The sequence below is a fragment of the Anneissia japonica genome, unplaced genomic scaffold (genome assembly GCF_011630105.1).
Source record: "Anneissia japonica isolate Jap-2015-1 unplaced genomic scaffold, ASM1163010v1 scaffold287923_len1623670_cov205, whole genome shotgun sequence".
Lineage (NCBI taxonomy): Eukaryota > Metazoa > Echinodermata > Crinoidea > Comatulida > Comatulidae > Anneissia > Anneissia japonica.
Window position 1 is genome coordinate 1,175,949 of NW_022721637.1, and position 16,323 is coordinate 1,192,271.

Consider the following 16,323-nt stretch of genomic DNA (forward strand, 5'->3'; position numbering starts at 1 on the left):
TTTGCCTATAAAAAAATAAATAGTATTTAACCTTAATAACCACCTTTCTTCTCCTAGTAGTCAAGTCTTGTGAGAGTCACTGCTACTGACCAGAGATTCACAAAACACAATATAATAATAATTAAAATAATGTGTTTATAAATAGTATTATATATTGCTGTGGTATACCAATAGCATGCATGTTGGTATTTGTATTCATTATTAATAATTCGATGTTAGTAAATTATTAATAATTAGATATTAATAAATTAGATATTGTCTTTGATTTAGTATGAATTTCTGAAAAGAAGTTTAATAGTTGAAATTAATTTACATTTAAATACTGTAGTATGAATATTTTTGAAATGATAACTGATGTGTTATAAAACTTGTACGCTGATAATTATTTGAACATATCTAAATAATTTAATAAGAAATTTTTGTGATAATTTTAGTAATAGAATCATCCATTCGTCCATCCTAAAAAGTAGACAGTTTATCGATGTCTACCATAGAAGCCACAATATAATGAACTACTGTATATGTACAACCTTTATATTTTCGATAATATATATATATATAAAATATAGATATATATATAGATATCCAAATAAATATAGAGTTGCTGCATAGACAGATTTGTATATATAAAATAAGAAGTCAAACAAAGTTTTGTATCTGTCTCAAAATAAAATATTTATAAAAAAAAAAAAAAATTTAAATAATATATATACAGTATGTATATGTTTAACTTGTATTTAAAAATCTAAAATATTTGTATCATGTCTTTGAGAATGAGAAACATCTTTACAACCACGTAATTTCCAATGAAAATGATGAAATAGTATATATATATTTATAATTTCAAAAGCATGTATAATACTATATGTACAAGAAGATGAATTGGTATTGACATATTTTTTTGCATGTGTTAACTCTGTTTTCTGTAAGACTTGCAATAAATTTGTAACAAGTAAACAAAATGTCTTTTCAGTCTGTTTAAATTTGTATTAAATGCTTTTCAATTGACAGTGGCCACTAATACGCACAAACACACACACAGTCAGCCCCCCACTTCCCAACCCACAACACAATATATGTACATGGGAGTGATTTGAGATTTAAGCTTTTTAATTACAATATTCTTTCGAATAAAATAAAACGGACGTCAAGTGTGAGTTTCCCTGCCCTACCCCTAACCGATACTAATGTTACCTCCTGCAATCTCCTCAACCCCTATACAACACTAGCCGTACACACCCTTTATGAACAAACCTAACATTCATTTCCCTATAACAGTCCAATGCTGAACTAAACAGTACATCAATACAGACTCTGTAGTGAAGTTATTGTTTTCACTCTATTTTCTTCGTTTATTCAAGTAGTTATTTACAAAATTCCATCATCAATATCTGTAAGACAAATATACACATTCCCCACCACCCAGCAGTTAGCACTTAATGACATTGATTATAATGCTGAAGACAAACTTAAAATTCCATAAAAAAGTACAAACCAAGGTTCAAAGATAAACTCAAGGATAGTAATACAGTTACTTATGCTAACATAATTCACAATACTGTAATACACAAACAATAAAATAGGATAAATGGCAATTGATGGAATATACAACAAAATTCTATGTAAAAATAATGCTGGCAAATACTTTCTGTAGCTCACACTCCCTCACATATTCATTTCCCACTTTCAGCAGTAGCATAGTTCAGGGAAAATGCTGGTGGCAAGTTGTCCTAGTCAAGTTCATTCCCCCAAGCACCCCCACCATATCACATTGAAAATTGGCTATTAAGATCATCTAATATCACCTTATTCTAAAAAAACTTGCTGCAGTGTGGCAAGTCAACTGGAAACATGCTTTCTCCAGTCAGTGACAGGCAGATGTCCACACACTGGGATGGCAAACTAAAACAGAAATAACAATTTTCCCACCACTTCCTCATTGGGCATCCATCATGATCATCCCCATGTTCACACCTCAAGATATGCCACTACTTATCCCCCACTCCCCATTTTAATACTCTTACATAATATCACAGACTGTGCAACAAGAAAAACAATAGGATGCTATAAACTAACACTTTATGGGTTGCCTATATTTTTCAGTGGGTTGCAACAAAAAGAAGAAAATCACATGAATATTATTGATGGCAGTGAAAACACTGTTCCAGTGTAGTGAATTTAAGGAAACTATGCTTAATGGCACTTTAACATTTTCCATTGTGTCCAGTTATATTTATTAATATACATGTTTTAAAATTGAATATTTTTGAAAATATATTTATTTTTATCTCTTTAATATTTCTGAGCCTATTTTTTATTCTTACCCATGTATATTTTCTATTTAACTATTACAAATGTTCACAACAGCATATTCTTTGGAAAATTGCAATTACAAATTCATATTGAATAATACACAAAGTTTCAAATATATAGTGAATATAATATTTACTTACTTCTTTCATATGATTTTGTGTTTACTATTACATTGGAACTGCATGGACATTGGTTGACAACAATGACAACAGTTATTTCTTTTGTTCTTTAAGAACTTGTTCATGATTGTTCACAATAATCTCAACGACAGAAGGATCAGCCAACGTGCTTATATCACCTAGCTCATCTGATTGGTTCGCACACACTTTACGTAATATTCTTCGCATAATCTTTCCAGACCTTGTCTTGGGCAAGCCGGGAGTTATCTGTACAAAGAGGACAAATATTTTTGTATCATAAACATAAGTAGACTATTTTAACATAAGAATGAATGGATGGTAATTAAAAACAAAGTAATATGTGGCATGTATACATTTAAATTAATTAATTAGCTAAATTATTGTGTGTATATTTCCAATTTTCATTTTATATAGTCATGTATACGTTAATTATATTTAAAAGGTAAAGGTAGTCGAACATGTACAGGTCAGGAGTGCCCATCCCTCTCTTTTAAGTGTTGGGGGCGCCAGACTATGCAGCGATTTGAGGGGATTCCAACTCCTCCTAGTGAGTCTGTTTACCCTCCTAGCATATGCCGGTGCCCATTTATACTCCTGGGTAGAGACAAATGCAGGTAAAGTGTCCTGTCCAAGGATACAAGTGACTTGCACAGCGAGAGTTTCAACCCCCCCCCCACCCACCACCACCACACGAGGTTGAGAGTCCAAATGCTTATATGTATATTATTATTATTAGCAGTGTTATCAGCCTTTCACATTTGTATGTGATTTATAAAGAAACTTGAATGAATTATTCACTTCACCTGTATATAATCAGGAACCGCATAAGATGCAATTTGTTTTTTGACTTCTGACCTCAGCTCAGCAAGAATTTCAGGTTGAGGCTGTGTTACACCATCCTTCAAAATTACATATGCATACACACCTGAACAACAGAGAAATCATACTTGTTACTCAAACCCTTTGCTTGGACATCAAAGTTTTACCATTGAACCACATATGTATAATATAAAGCATACCTTCTCCTTTGATGTCATGTGGGTATCCTACCACAGCAGTTTCAGCAACAGCTGGATGTTCATCCTTAGATACACAAACAAATAGTGATGTTAAATACAGTAATGAGGAAATAAAAGATTGTATCTATAAGACCCCTGTCCATACAAACAAATAGTGATGTTAAATACAGTAGTGAGGAAAAAAAGATTGTATCTAATAAGACCCCTGTCCATCATATTAGTTTTTGTATGTCATTGTTTTTACTACGTCAGTCAGTGCCACATGATTAAAACTCGACAGTTTCTAATACTGATGTTTACCAATTGAACTATGGGTGATCTTGATTTGATCTGTTGTGTATATTTTTTTTTCTTAAAACAATTTTTAGGTAAAAAGATAGAGACTTTAATATAGATACACATTTGCATTTTTAAAATAAATCATCTCATTAATAATAAGAGCTAATAATCTTTACAATTGGATTTGAAATTCTAATTAGATTAGAACATACCCAGAATTGGTATATACAGGTAGGACATACGTAAATATGAAATTCTAAATAATAATTAGTTACCATTGCATCTTCAACTTCTGCTGTCCCCAATCTATGACCACTGATATTGATGACATCATCAACACGGCCTGTAATATGGTAGAAACCATTTTCATCACGGGTTGCCCCATCACCAGAAAAATAGTAACCTGTAAGATGAAGAATGGTTTATAAACTATTCAACTTGGCTTTGGCTGACTAAGACAAATACTAATTGTTGTGTACTATAATTATGTGTCACTGAATTTTTTTTCTTTATTTCTTTTTTAAGATATGGCTCAATAGAAAATTTAAGACTTGCCCACTTGGCTAGATTAACTACAGATGTACTAGCCCACAGGCTACTTCACTAGCAAACCAAATTTTTCGTAATACAGGCCCTGTCCAGACTATCAAATTTTATTTGACAAAAACATGTGACATGCCTAAATATAATCATGATGACATCACATCATGTACATAGGCACAGGATGACTATATATGGGCATCAAACAGTTTTTTTTTGTCAAGAAAATTTTATAGTGTAGATAGGGCTTTAAATAGAGAATATTACCTGGATATGGTGAGAAATAAACCTCTTGAAATCTCTGATGGTTTCCATAAATAGTTCTTGCCATTCCTGGCCAAGGCTTACGTATACAAAGAGCACCACTCACATCATTACCCTCTAATTCTTTTGACTATAAAAAGTAAAACAATCAATTACTTGTGTATTTTATTGTTTCTTTATATAGTTGTATACTACTACAATACTTTTGTAGATACTGTAATCTGATTTTATACGTTGTATGAAGGTTGATTTGATGTACATAATATTTATTTTATTTTCTGTACAAAGTATTATAGTTCGTATAATTCAGTCCTGCTTGTAATGATACGGTAGAACAATCCAATGCATATTAAATGTGCAATGGCGCCCTCTATATAATTCTATAATCCAAGTCCATAGCAACAGAATCTCCCTCTCCTATTCCCGTCTGTAAGCAATAGCTGAATCAATACTACAATCTTAAATCAATAAAGTTTATGTTGGAGTTTAAGCTCACATGTCTTTAATTTGTACACACACGCTTATACATCGAACAGCCAACCTATCTTTACATGATGGCAGCTGTGGAACAGCCAACCTATCTTTACATGATGGCAGCTGTGGAACAGCCAACCTATCTTTACATGATGGCAGCTGTGGAACAGCCAACCTATCTTTACATGATGGCAGCTGTGGAACAGCCAACCTATCTTTACATGATGGCAGCTGTGGAACAGCCAACCTATCTTTACATGATGGCAGCTGTGGAACAGCCAACCTATCTTTACATGATGGCAGCTGTGGAACAGCCAACCTATCTTTACATGATGGCAGCTGTGGAACAGCCAACCTATCTTTACATGATGGCAGCTGTGGAACAGCCAACCTATCTTTACATGATGGCAGCTGTGGAACAGCCAACCTATCTTTACATGATGGCAGCTGTGGAACAGCCAACCTATCTTTACATGATGGCAGCTGTGGAACAGCCAACCTATCTTTACATGATGGCAGCTGTGGAACAGCCAACCTATCTTTACATGATGGCAGCTGTGGAACAGCCAACCTATCTTTACATGATGGCAGCTGTGGAACAGCCAACCTATCTTTACATGATGGCAGCTGTGGAACAGCCAACCTATCTTTACATTATACACATCTAGATGTGTATAAGAGACAGGTATATTTACCTGAATGTAAAGACTTTGTAAAGGTTGGTATGCTAATAATAAAAATTGGTCATCAATTCACAGATTCAAAGGTAGAACATATTTATTTTACAACAAAGGAAATTCTAAGTACATAGAATATATTGCCATAACAACATAAAAATATATGTACATTTTGAAAACATCATAGGTAATAGAATAAAAATTGGGTTGCTACAGTATGAAGTGTTTTGTATTGCTGAGACAAGTAGTGAAATTGCATGAATTGTTGTTGGCAAAAAAAACCTCACATGTACTACCATTAATTTCCTTAATTATTTGGCATAAAAAGAGTGGAAATAAGGAACACTTAAAACCAGAACACGATAAAAAAAAAATTGAAAATGGTACAATTAGGTTATTGCAAAAACATTTTTAAAAAAAACACATTTAACTGTTGCAATTTCAAATTGATTTTGTTGCTTTTTGTGTGAGGGCCCCTTTAATTAAGTCAGCATTGCTGTTATGGTCACCCTAGTTGAATAATGTTGAATAAATAAATTAAATTTGAGCTATATAAAATAATGAACTACTGTATATACATTCTTACCACATCCTAAAGTCCTTAAAGAAGAGCGGTCATATTTAGTTACATAGTCGTTGCCAGATTTGATTAAAAGTCGTAACGCAGTTGGTGCAACATATATCTGATTCAGCTTCAAGCGCTCAACCATCTCCCAATAACGTCCTAGTAAGAACACACAAAATTATTTTAATAGAGACTAATATTAGTTAAGTTAAATCCTCATATCTTTTGCATTACATCACTATTACTATTATACAATTTGACAGTACCTGGGTCAGGATAGGTTGGTACACTCTCAAATAGAAGTGTCGTAGCACCGTTGGCTAGAGGCCCATATACGACATAGCTATGCCCCGTGATCCATCCAATGTCAGCAACGCAGGCGTAAACATCTCCAGGCTGGTAATCAAAGATAGTCTATGAAAATACAATACAATAGATCAGGTTTGTAGGTATTAAATACAAACAGATATATATTTTATACATACACATGAAAACATGTTATGTACTGTTATGTTTGTCTTGTGAAAGAAATTATCACATGTGAGTATAACTGAGTAATATTCTTGGCCCATGATCTTAAATAAATAATATAATGAAAATAAAAATACACTACAGTACTATAATTTTATAAAATCCACTTAAATTTGAAGTGATAGTATACATGCCACCACAAAAAAAAATCACAGTTTACCTGATGTGTTAAAGATGTGTAAAGTAGATATCCAGCCTGTGTGTGCGCTAAACCCTTGGGGGCGCCTGTTGAGCCAGATGTATACAACATAAACAAAAGATCTTCACTGGACATCATCTCAGGACTACATTCTGTTGACTCACATGCCATTGCCTGTGATAAAATTTTTTCTAAATATAAATATTTTTTTTCATTTTTAAATTAAAAAAAAATATACACAATAGGAAGAGAAAGAAATTGTCTTCATTTTCAATGTTTGAAAAAAAATCTGGATCTGTCAATGTTTACCTCTTCTAGGGGGATATCAAGCTTATTCATTGGAACATCAGCACCAGTCCGTTTGCTAACAAACACCCTCTTCACAGAAGAGCACTTCCTTAAAGCTTCGTCTACTGTTCGTTTAAGTTCAATGGTCTTACCTCCCCTCACCCCTTGGTCAGTTGTAATAACCGTCTCAGCACCAGCTATGAAAAAAAAAAGAACATCAAATACAGGTCTCCCGCCAAGTTGATATTTATTTAAAATTGGAAGACGGAGAACATGCTGCAGTTTTTTATTCAGGTTGTTCATTTAATCCTATCACCAAAATAGTTTTGGTTGTCATGGTGATTTGATCAACCACTAATATTATTAAAAGCATGAAGGAAAGAAACTTTCTTTCCTCCATGATTAAAGCAAGTTTCATTAATAACACAAACATCTAAATCTAAATAAATGATAACAATGCCTAAGGCAGTACAGAAGGAACTAAAACTTTACTATAAACCTAAAAGCTTTCAGAAATGAAACACCATGCTCATTTACTGTGAGGCTCATGGAAGGCCTATTCAATACTCATACATGTAGGTGCTCAAGTTAGTGGGCATCAAATGTAGGTGCTCAAGTTAGGGGGTACCAAACAAGACAAATTAAGATTGTAAGCAAGACCAAAAAATACCCCAAAGAAACTACAAAAGTAGCAGACAACATGTGAGAGCTCTTTCAAACAAAAGAATGTACATTTTTTTTCCCAACCTGCAACAAATTATTCTGGATTACACCACTCTTCTCAGAGATTTCATAAGTTGTTTACACACTTAGTGAATTGGGGCGTTGCTACAATTAGAGCGATCAATTGAAAAGATTGAGCCTCCACCAAAAATAAACAAAGCATTGTGGTAAAGTGAGCTCATGAAATTCAGTTGTTTCAAGATGAATTAAGTTTGTGCTATTGTATTGTATTGTAGATGCTGCCTACGCCAGATTAATCAGCCATATGAGAACATGTATTGAATTGAAATTATATGACCTATTATCACCTTATGATTGAATAAGGTAATAAGAGATAAACAACATACAATAGTAGTATTAGTGAAAAGTACTAGCTGAGATTTCTCAAGGGACTAATAGAAGGCTTGCAGGAGAAGTATGGTATGTCTTTGAGTGGATCATGACTGAATAAAATGGGACAATTAGCATAGTACAGTACCTGGTTGGCTAAAATATTAATAAATACATACAACAGTTCTTTTCAGAACTACCTACGTGGTGTACCGCAAGCTTCAACATATATGCTATTACTTTGCCATACAAACCTTCAAACAATAAATACATAAGCTCACAACAACTATCCGGCAAGCTTCATAATAACAAGTATTTTGAATAAAAATAAATATAATTAAATATAAATTGTAATGTATTAATTTCAGTTAAACTTTGAATGGCACAGTTTCATATCTATATAATAAAAGTATATAAAGCTATACACATTTTTATGAGGCTTAAGTAATATCAATGAAATAGACTATGCAATATAGACAGTGTAATCCTCAAATAATTTTAATCTTTAAATTGTCACCGGCCTTGGTTTACCCATGCAGGAAATATTGAGGTTGGCATTAGTTCTAGGATTTTTAATCTATGATACTTTTTAACAAACAAGGCCTTTATTGGAAAGCTGGCCCATTTGGCTGTTTCATGCAAGTTTAAAAGGGACCAGAGTGTGAATGCTAACCTTTAAATATTTTATTTTTCAATTACATGCCAACCTACTTGTAACATGAGATAAAATAACTTTAAAGTTTTGAAATATAAATTGTTTCCAAATAAAACTATTTTGACAAGGTACTATGTCAACCCAATACTGAGTACTTACTTTATGAATCATTGTCACATACTGAAGTTGTCAAGATCACATTTCAACTAATCATAATAATAGTTCTGTGACCTATTTTTTTAATTTTCAAATGAAACTATATTATATGTTATTTCAGCTTAATAAACCATAAAAAATAACAGGTACAAAAACAGATTCATACAAACAAGAAAACTGTGTCTATGGCTCTAATAGCATTTTCATTCAGGCATTCTGTCTGTGGAGGCAAAATATGCATTACTCAATGACAAAATGTCCAAAAATTCCCACAACTACTAAGTTAGAAGTTGAAGTTATTTTAAAGTATCACAAAAATTATCAACTTATTCAATTTATGTCTAACCTTGAACTGAGACTGAATTGAGAACATTTTCCCCAGTGCTTCTCACCAACATATACAATTGTATAAAGTTGGTGAACAATTGTTCACCAGGTCGGAAGCATTGTAATCATTTCAATAAGAGTACAGTCACAGAGAGTGAACATTCTGTTTGTATAGACTCTTAGAAATTAACCAACAAAATCAGAACAAAAAAGCATCAGCAGAAAACTGCTAACAACCGATTCATACAAGAAAATGTAACACATGACATGAGATAAAGGTTACACAATCTCTTCAAGGTATTTATACTGACATGCCATCTTCTTCACACTAGCAAACACAAACTGGTCTCGTGCCAAACTAGCTTACTACACAAAGGCTTCTGCAAATGGATGTCTTGTTGTGTAGCAGGAAATCAACTTGTCCCTCCCCAGTACCAATGTGAAATTTTACCGATAGATATGCAGACAGTGAAAATATAGGTGATAAATAGCAAAACAGAAAATAGCACGGCACCTAATATTAATAATAATAAAAATAATAATCAATTAAAAATAATTATAGTATTAATTTTTTTACTCACCATCTCTTATTCGACTCCCCAGGGCTTCAGCACTAAACCCAGCAAATACAACACTGAAAATTGAAAATTTGATATTGCTACCTCAAAATATTATATATATATATATATATATACTGTATATATATAAATATTATTATATACTGCAGAATATATATCGTCGTACTAAAATTACTTATTTTTCATTGGACTCAGTGGACTACTGTATACTGGTTGTGAATTGGACAGCACACAGGCAGAAAATTCCCATATCCTTTGTAAAGGATGTCAGCAACAGATTCAAAGGGGGAGGGGGAGGGGCAGCCTCCCCAGGTCCCCAACTTTTTTCATAATTTAAAAAAAAATGGAGAAAAAAAGAAAAATTATATTCAAATTTTAAGTCTGAGAGTGCCATTTTCCAGTAATCTTGAGGTGCCATAATCATAATTTGTTTTACTGCAGCCTCAAGCATGGTGGGGCTGAGATAGTAGTATACTTTAGACCCTCCACCTGTGAAAGTGCCTCCCTGGCCCCTTTTATTTAAGATTCTTAGATCTACCACTAAATGTACTGCGTTCTTTAATTTCCTGAGTTTTTTCGCACATGTGACCAATGGCTTAGATGCCACATCAGAAAAATATAATGCACTTTTAATGTAATTTGAATTTCAGCTCCCAGCTGTAACACAAGGAGAGAGAACCAAGGACTTATACCTTGATTTGACCAGCAACCAAAAGAAAGGATTTGCACTGTTTATCACACACATGGTGCACTGAACTGAGCCACTAAGCTACTCAAGATCAGACAAAACAACATTCAGGGCTCACTTTGCCCTAAGTCCTTAATCTCAAAATTCAGAATCATATTAAATCCTACACAATGGCAGGGCTTAACAAACACTTTAAAATTTTTCATTTAATAATAATCCTTTTAACATTGACCCTGTTAACCACAACTTATTTTCTGTCTGTTATGCCTTTTTTATGATTTAATTATGTTGTAATTTGTGCCGATTGTAATTTAAGAAGATAATACCTCAAGGTGGCACATGAAGCAAATCAGTTATTGAAATGAATCAAAATAACCAAACACCCACTAAAATATCTTACATAAAAAGCATGTGGCATAGCATAAGCTGGACTAAGGCAATCCAGTGGTCTAAATTCAATTCCAATATTTATCAAGAGTTAATTCAGTGCTATGAATTTGTACACAAAAATTTACTATACCCCCTTCCTATTAACTCTTGGGTGGATCGAGATGCAGTACACATAAAGTGCAACCCTTGATCTTTTGATTGGAAACTAAGTCCTGAATAGATTATGCAACATGCTTTTTAAGTACAGTATATTTTAGTGGGTGTTGGTTATTGAGAATCAGTTCAAAAAATTATTAAAAATATATAAAGTTAGTCAGCAAAAATTTGCTGACTTACACATTTTTATTTAAAAAAACATCGTCTGCCAGCAGGGTTCAAGAATCTAAATTAGGTAATAATCACTGTAAATACAGTAACTTACTTAAAGTGAATCCGTCCTATGATTTACATTGTCAACTTCTTCTCTATTTAAAATCTGATGAAATTATTTCATTTAAAGAATTGCAAAATATTGAACAACTAATCAACTAATAGCAAATTTATAGACTGATTCATCAACCAATTGGTAACTGATTGATTGATTTATTTATTGGTTTACTGATTGATTTATTGAAATGTCCCATATACCTATGTATAGCACCTATTCTAGCACAGGCCAACATCGCTGCCACTGCATGGGGTGAAACTGGCATGTAAATGGTCACACGGTCACCCTTCTTCACACCATTGGTCCTGAGAGTGTTGGCCAGCTGGTTGGTCATTTTGTATAATTCTCTTTAAAAAAAGCAGAAATTATTAAATAGATAGGTTAAATCCTTGGGAAAAACAAGGACGACTTTTAAATTAAACTTATCGTTAATACAATTCAAATTTCTTTTTAATAGTAAAGAAAAATTATAATTAATTGTGTTAAAACCTCAATGAGACATAAGTAAAATGTTTTACTTGTAAGATACTAGTTCTTGTTGGCCTGGTTCATCTTTCTCCCATATGAGGGCGGTCTTCTCTGGATTCACATCTTTATGCCGATCGATACAATTTACTAATTAAAGACAAAAATAATTCCGATAATTACAGGATGTCTTATAATAATTGGTTTGTGAAAGCGGTTTGGGGCAGTGGGAATGGTTTGGTTTCCCAACCTCAAGGTCGGGTTTCAATCCTTAGCTGTGCATATCACTTTTGTCCCTGAACAAGACACTTTATCTACACTGATTTAGTTTACCCAGCCTTATCAATGGGTACCAGCAAGTTGCTAGGAGTAACCTGCGGTGGACCAGCGTCCTGCCCAGGGGGGTATCACACTCTCATCCGCTTCACGCTACAGAAACTGGGGATAAGCTCCACTCCTACTGTATGAGACCTACTGTAGTGACACGGTAAGAATTTACTTTTACTTATAATTGCAACATAAAAAAGCAGTAATTGATAATAACAATAATATTTAATAATAATAATAATAATAATAATAATAATAATAATAATAATATAATTAACAATTTTGATAGAATTATTATACAGACTTACTTATACAGTTTTGATTGAACTCTACAAATTGAAAAATAAACAACAAATTCAAATAAATTATCAAATGAGCAGAAAGTATACCTAAAGCAGACATCCATACATAAATGAAAAGCAATTTATTAATTAATGAAAAAAGTGAAAAATAAATAAACATGCAAGGAAATAAGTTCTTAAAATTAAGTAATGTGATTACTCATGTACTAAATGAATAAATTTTGTTTAAACAATTTACCAACTACAGTACTAACTTGCTATAGATTTTTACACCAATCACGTAGGTGTGTCACAAAAATTTAAAAAGTGACAGCAGGCAAGAAAAAATATACAAGGAGATAAACTCTTAAAATTAAGTATTGTGATTAGTCGAGTACTAATCGAACAAATTTTGTTTTATAAACAATTTACCAACTACTAACTTGCTATAGATTTTCACACCCATCACGTAGGTGTATCACAAAATGTACGGCTTTCACACTTCTTTTATTTGGCCGACCTTCATTCAACTGTATGACGCCAGCAAGTTTTTGTTTGCAGTAAAACAACTTACCACACCCCCACTGGAATCACTGAAACCAATTGTCCGGAAGTCTGTGATATTGAGTTTTTCATGAGGGCAACCCACACTTGGCTAGACATTAGCCCTGATAAAATATTGTGAAAACCCAAATAATTTGAACCATTTTAATCTAGACTTTATCTTATTAGGTTGTTTTTAAATTCCACAGCAAAACCCATTATGCGCTAGGATAACTCATTTAAATTTCTACATCCTTTTTTGTAATGTATAGGCCTACCATAGGTCTGTGACGATTTTTTTACTTGCATTTAAAATATTTTAATCTGCAAAGGTAAAGCAATAATTTTATTTTATTTGGATTAGATTCCTACTTTGAAGTTAAGTGGATTTTTTATTTAATGTGGTTTTGTAACGTCTTGCTTCAAGTACTCTCTGGAAGTTTTAAAACAATGGTACAATATTTTTTTTAACAAACTGATTCCAAATGATTGTGATGTATATGTGGCAAAGACAAGCCAAACCAGTCACTCGTCGCAAATCGTGTTACAGAGAAAATGGCCAAAACATGCTGGAATGTCAAATTTTTATTACACTAAACTAATCTTTACATATCTACACATCATTCTATGCTGTTATTTTTCCCATTTTCAATGTTAAAACACCAATTTTTAAGGATTTAAAGATAGTTTCTGCATGAGAAATGCCTGAAATCATAAACTTTGATAGCTAATTTCTCATATATTGTTCTTTAAACAGCTGTGTGATTAAACGATTTGAATGATTTTTTACCATTTTATAGCTATTATTTTACACTCTAACACTGTATTAAAAACTCAAAATCGAATTTTGCAACGAGTGACTGGTTTGACTTGTCTTTGCCACATATGTTATTACCTATATGACACCCAATTCTATGACAGTTATACTTTCTTTTTATGCATTACATCATACACTAGGCTACACATATTACAAAATTAGTAATTTCCATTATAAAATTATTAGAAGGGTATGAGTTAGTTACAAATTACAGGGAGTGTTCATGCAGTCATTAACAAACCAGAAATTTACTAGATTTCATTAATACAGTCCAAAAAAGAGAAAGCCTTAAAATGAAGTTGAGTCAAGTGCCGATTACATAATCAATGGGGGGGGGGGGGGCATCAGAACAGGGCAGTCCAGTTTCAGAGAGCCCTAAAATTGTGTGGCAGCTTACATGGTAAATGGACATTCTTGAATCCGGGAGGAAAAGATTTGGGGATTTGTGTTTTTATATGCCCTGAATAAAAGGAAGCCAAGTTGGAATTTTACACTTTGTGCTTTCTGCAACATCCATAAAATAGAGTGGACAGATGCGTAGTGGAGGACATGCAAGTGTGGAGTGCATTTGAAGTTTCGATTAATTTGAAGGTTTCTCGTACACCAGATTACAGAACTGTGCAGTTGATGTGTGGTACAGTATTACATATATTATATATATAGAGTAAAAGTGATGTAATACTGCCAATAAAGTTTCTCAGAAAGGTAATCTAATATTGTACAAATATGTTAGTTTATGTTTACAGAATCATGTTTAACAGTAAGTTATGTTTCTATTAATACCAGTTTAATTCATTTCTGATAGGAAATTTTAAGTCATTTATATTTCTTTTAAATGCATTTTTATATAATTTTATTGAATTGAAACGTTAAATGAATTGTTAATATTAATGTAATTTAGCATTGAAATAATATTCAATCCAATATCCAATCAACAAATGGAAGAGTCCATCAACCAAAACTGTCCAATCAGACAATAGCTATGAGTGAGCCAAATTCCTTTATATCAATTCAGTTGCCGTCAACAAGGTTTGAAAGCTGCCCATAAGCAACAGTGCTGGACTAATTAACAAAATGGATTTTAGGTAAGATAGTTTTTACTCGTGTATGATCTTGATTTTTTAGGATACTTTTTGAGAATTCTTTACACACCAGTGCTGCCAAAAATATGACTTGAGTACTACAGCAGTTGATTTTTTTTGCCGTAAAACCAAAATAGTTTCATCCATGCCGACTTTCCGGTCGGTTAGCGTGAGCCCTGACTGAACTCTGCAGAAACTTCACATCGATCTTCGCATCGCGATGTAAAACAAAATGTCGGAAAAGTTTTCTTTGACGCCTGTCGGTCTATCAGTTCCCAAGGGGGAAATCCCTAGTCAGTTCAGATGAAACCATTATCATCATAGGGAATAATTTTAAATTTATATATTATTGAAAACATTGATCATATCAACCTAGAAAAAATCTACTGGTGAAGATATATTGTATCATGTATTTTATAAGTTGCATATTCAATGTCCTGGAATATTATAGAGGCTCCAGAATATTCCAGCCATTTGGAATAGGAACTCTACTAGAATATTCTGTTTCAAACGAGGACGCCTTCCGATCCCCGTCAGATGATGTAATTGTAATTGTCTATTTTTGCACGCTCTCGAAGCTGCTCCGAACTTTCTCGACTCCGTCGGTTTAAGGTATATAAGGCCGTCGGTTTAAGGCCACAAACTCTTTCTACCAATTTAGTCATCAACTTGAAACGAAGTAAGTATTACTCTATTAAACTTAGCAGCCTATGCTTGACCATACAATTATGTTTTGAAGTACGTATTTATAGCAAGGAGGTATACCTCCTTGTTTATAGGTACTATGATTTTATAGGCTTTTACCCATTTCACACTAGCAGAAATATTACAACATTTAACAATTATTAACAAGTTGTAACAAGTTTGATATTCCGAGATTTTTGGTTCGTTTCACACATGCACTTCCAAACCATGAGAAATCTCGGGAAAACTCGGAAGAATAATATGACTAGCTTAGCTAGAGGCCTAGGGTAGTACTAGTAGTAGTAGGCCAGGCTAGTTGTAGGTTGTCCGAATTACATATCAACTACTAAACTAGGCCTGGTACCGAATTAAAAAGATTATAATTATTCCATGGTCCTTAGCCTTCGGAGAGTAAAGTAAAGCTGGCGAGAAGGGTGCAGGTCAACTCGGCCACAAGTCAACTCGGCCACAGTCAACTCGGCCACAAGTCGAATTCGATCCAACTCGGCCACAAGTCAACTCGGCCACAGTCAACTCGGCCACAAGTTAACTCGGCCACAAGTCAACTCGGCCACAAAAAGTTTGGCTACAGTCAACTCGGCCACAAGTCATCTCGGCCAC

General features: G+C 33.3%; 1 protein-coding gene across 1 annotated transcript in view; it reads right to left on the reverse strand.

Moving 5' to 3' along the window:
- Nucleotides 1–1,325: 1,325 nt before the first annotated feature.
- The window catches only part of LOC117111661 (acetyl-coenzyme A synthetase 2-like, mitochondrial), a gene marked incomplete at its 5' end in the record, with an annotated part of 35,028 nt that continues 20,030 nt past the window's right edge, over nt 1,326–16,323 (reverse strand). The window contains 5 exon segments of the mRNA XM_033254633.1: nt 1,326–2,699; nt 3,257–3,378; nt 3,473–3,536; nt 4,027–4,154; nt 4,559–4,685. Of these exon segments, the coding sequence (XP_033110524.1) occupies nt 2,526–2,699; nt 3,257–3,378; nt 3,473–3,536; nt 4,027–4,154; nt 4,559–4,685 (615 nt within the window).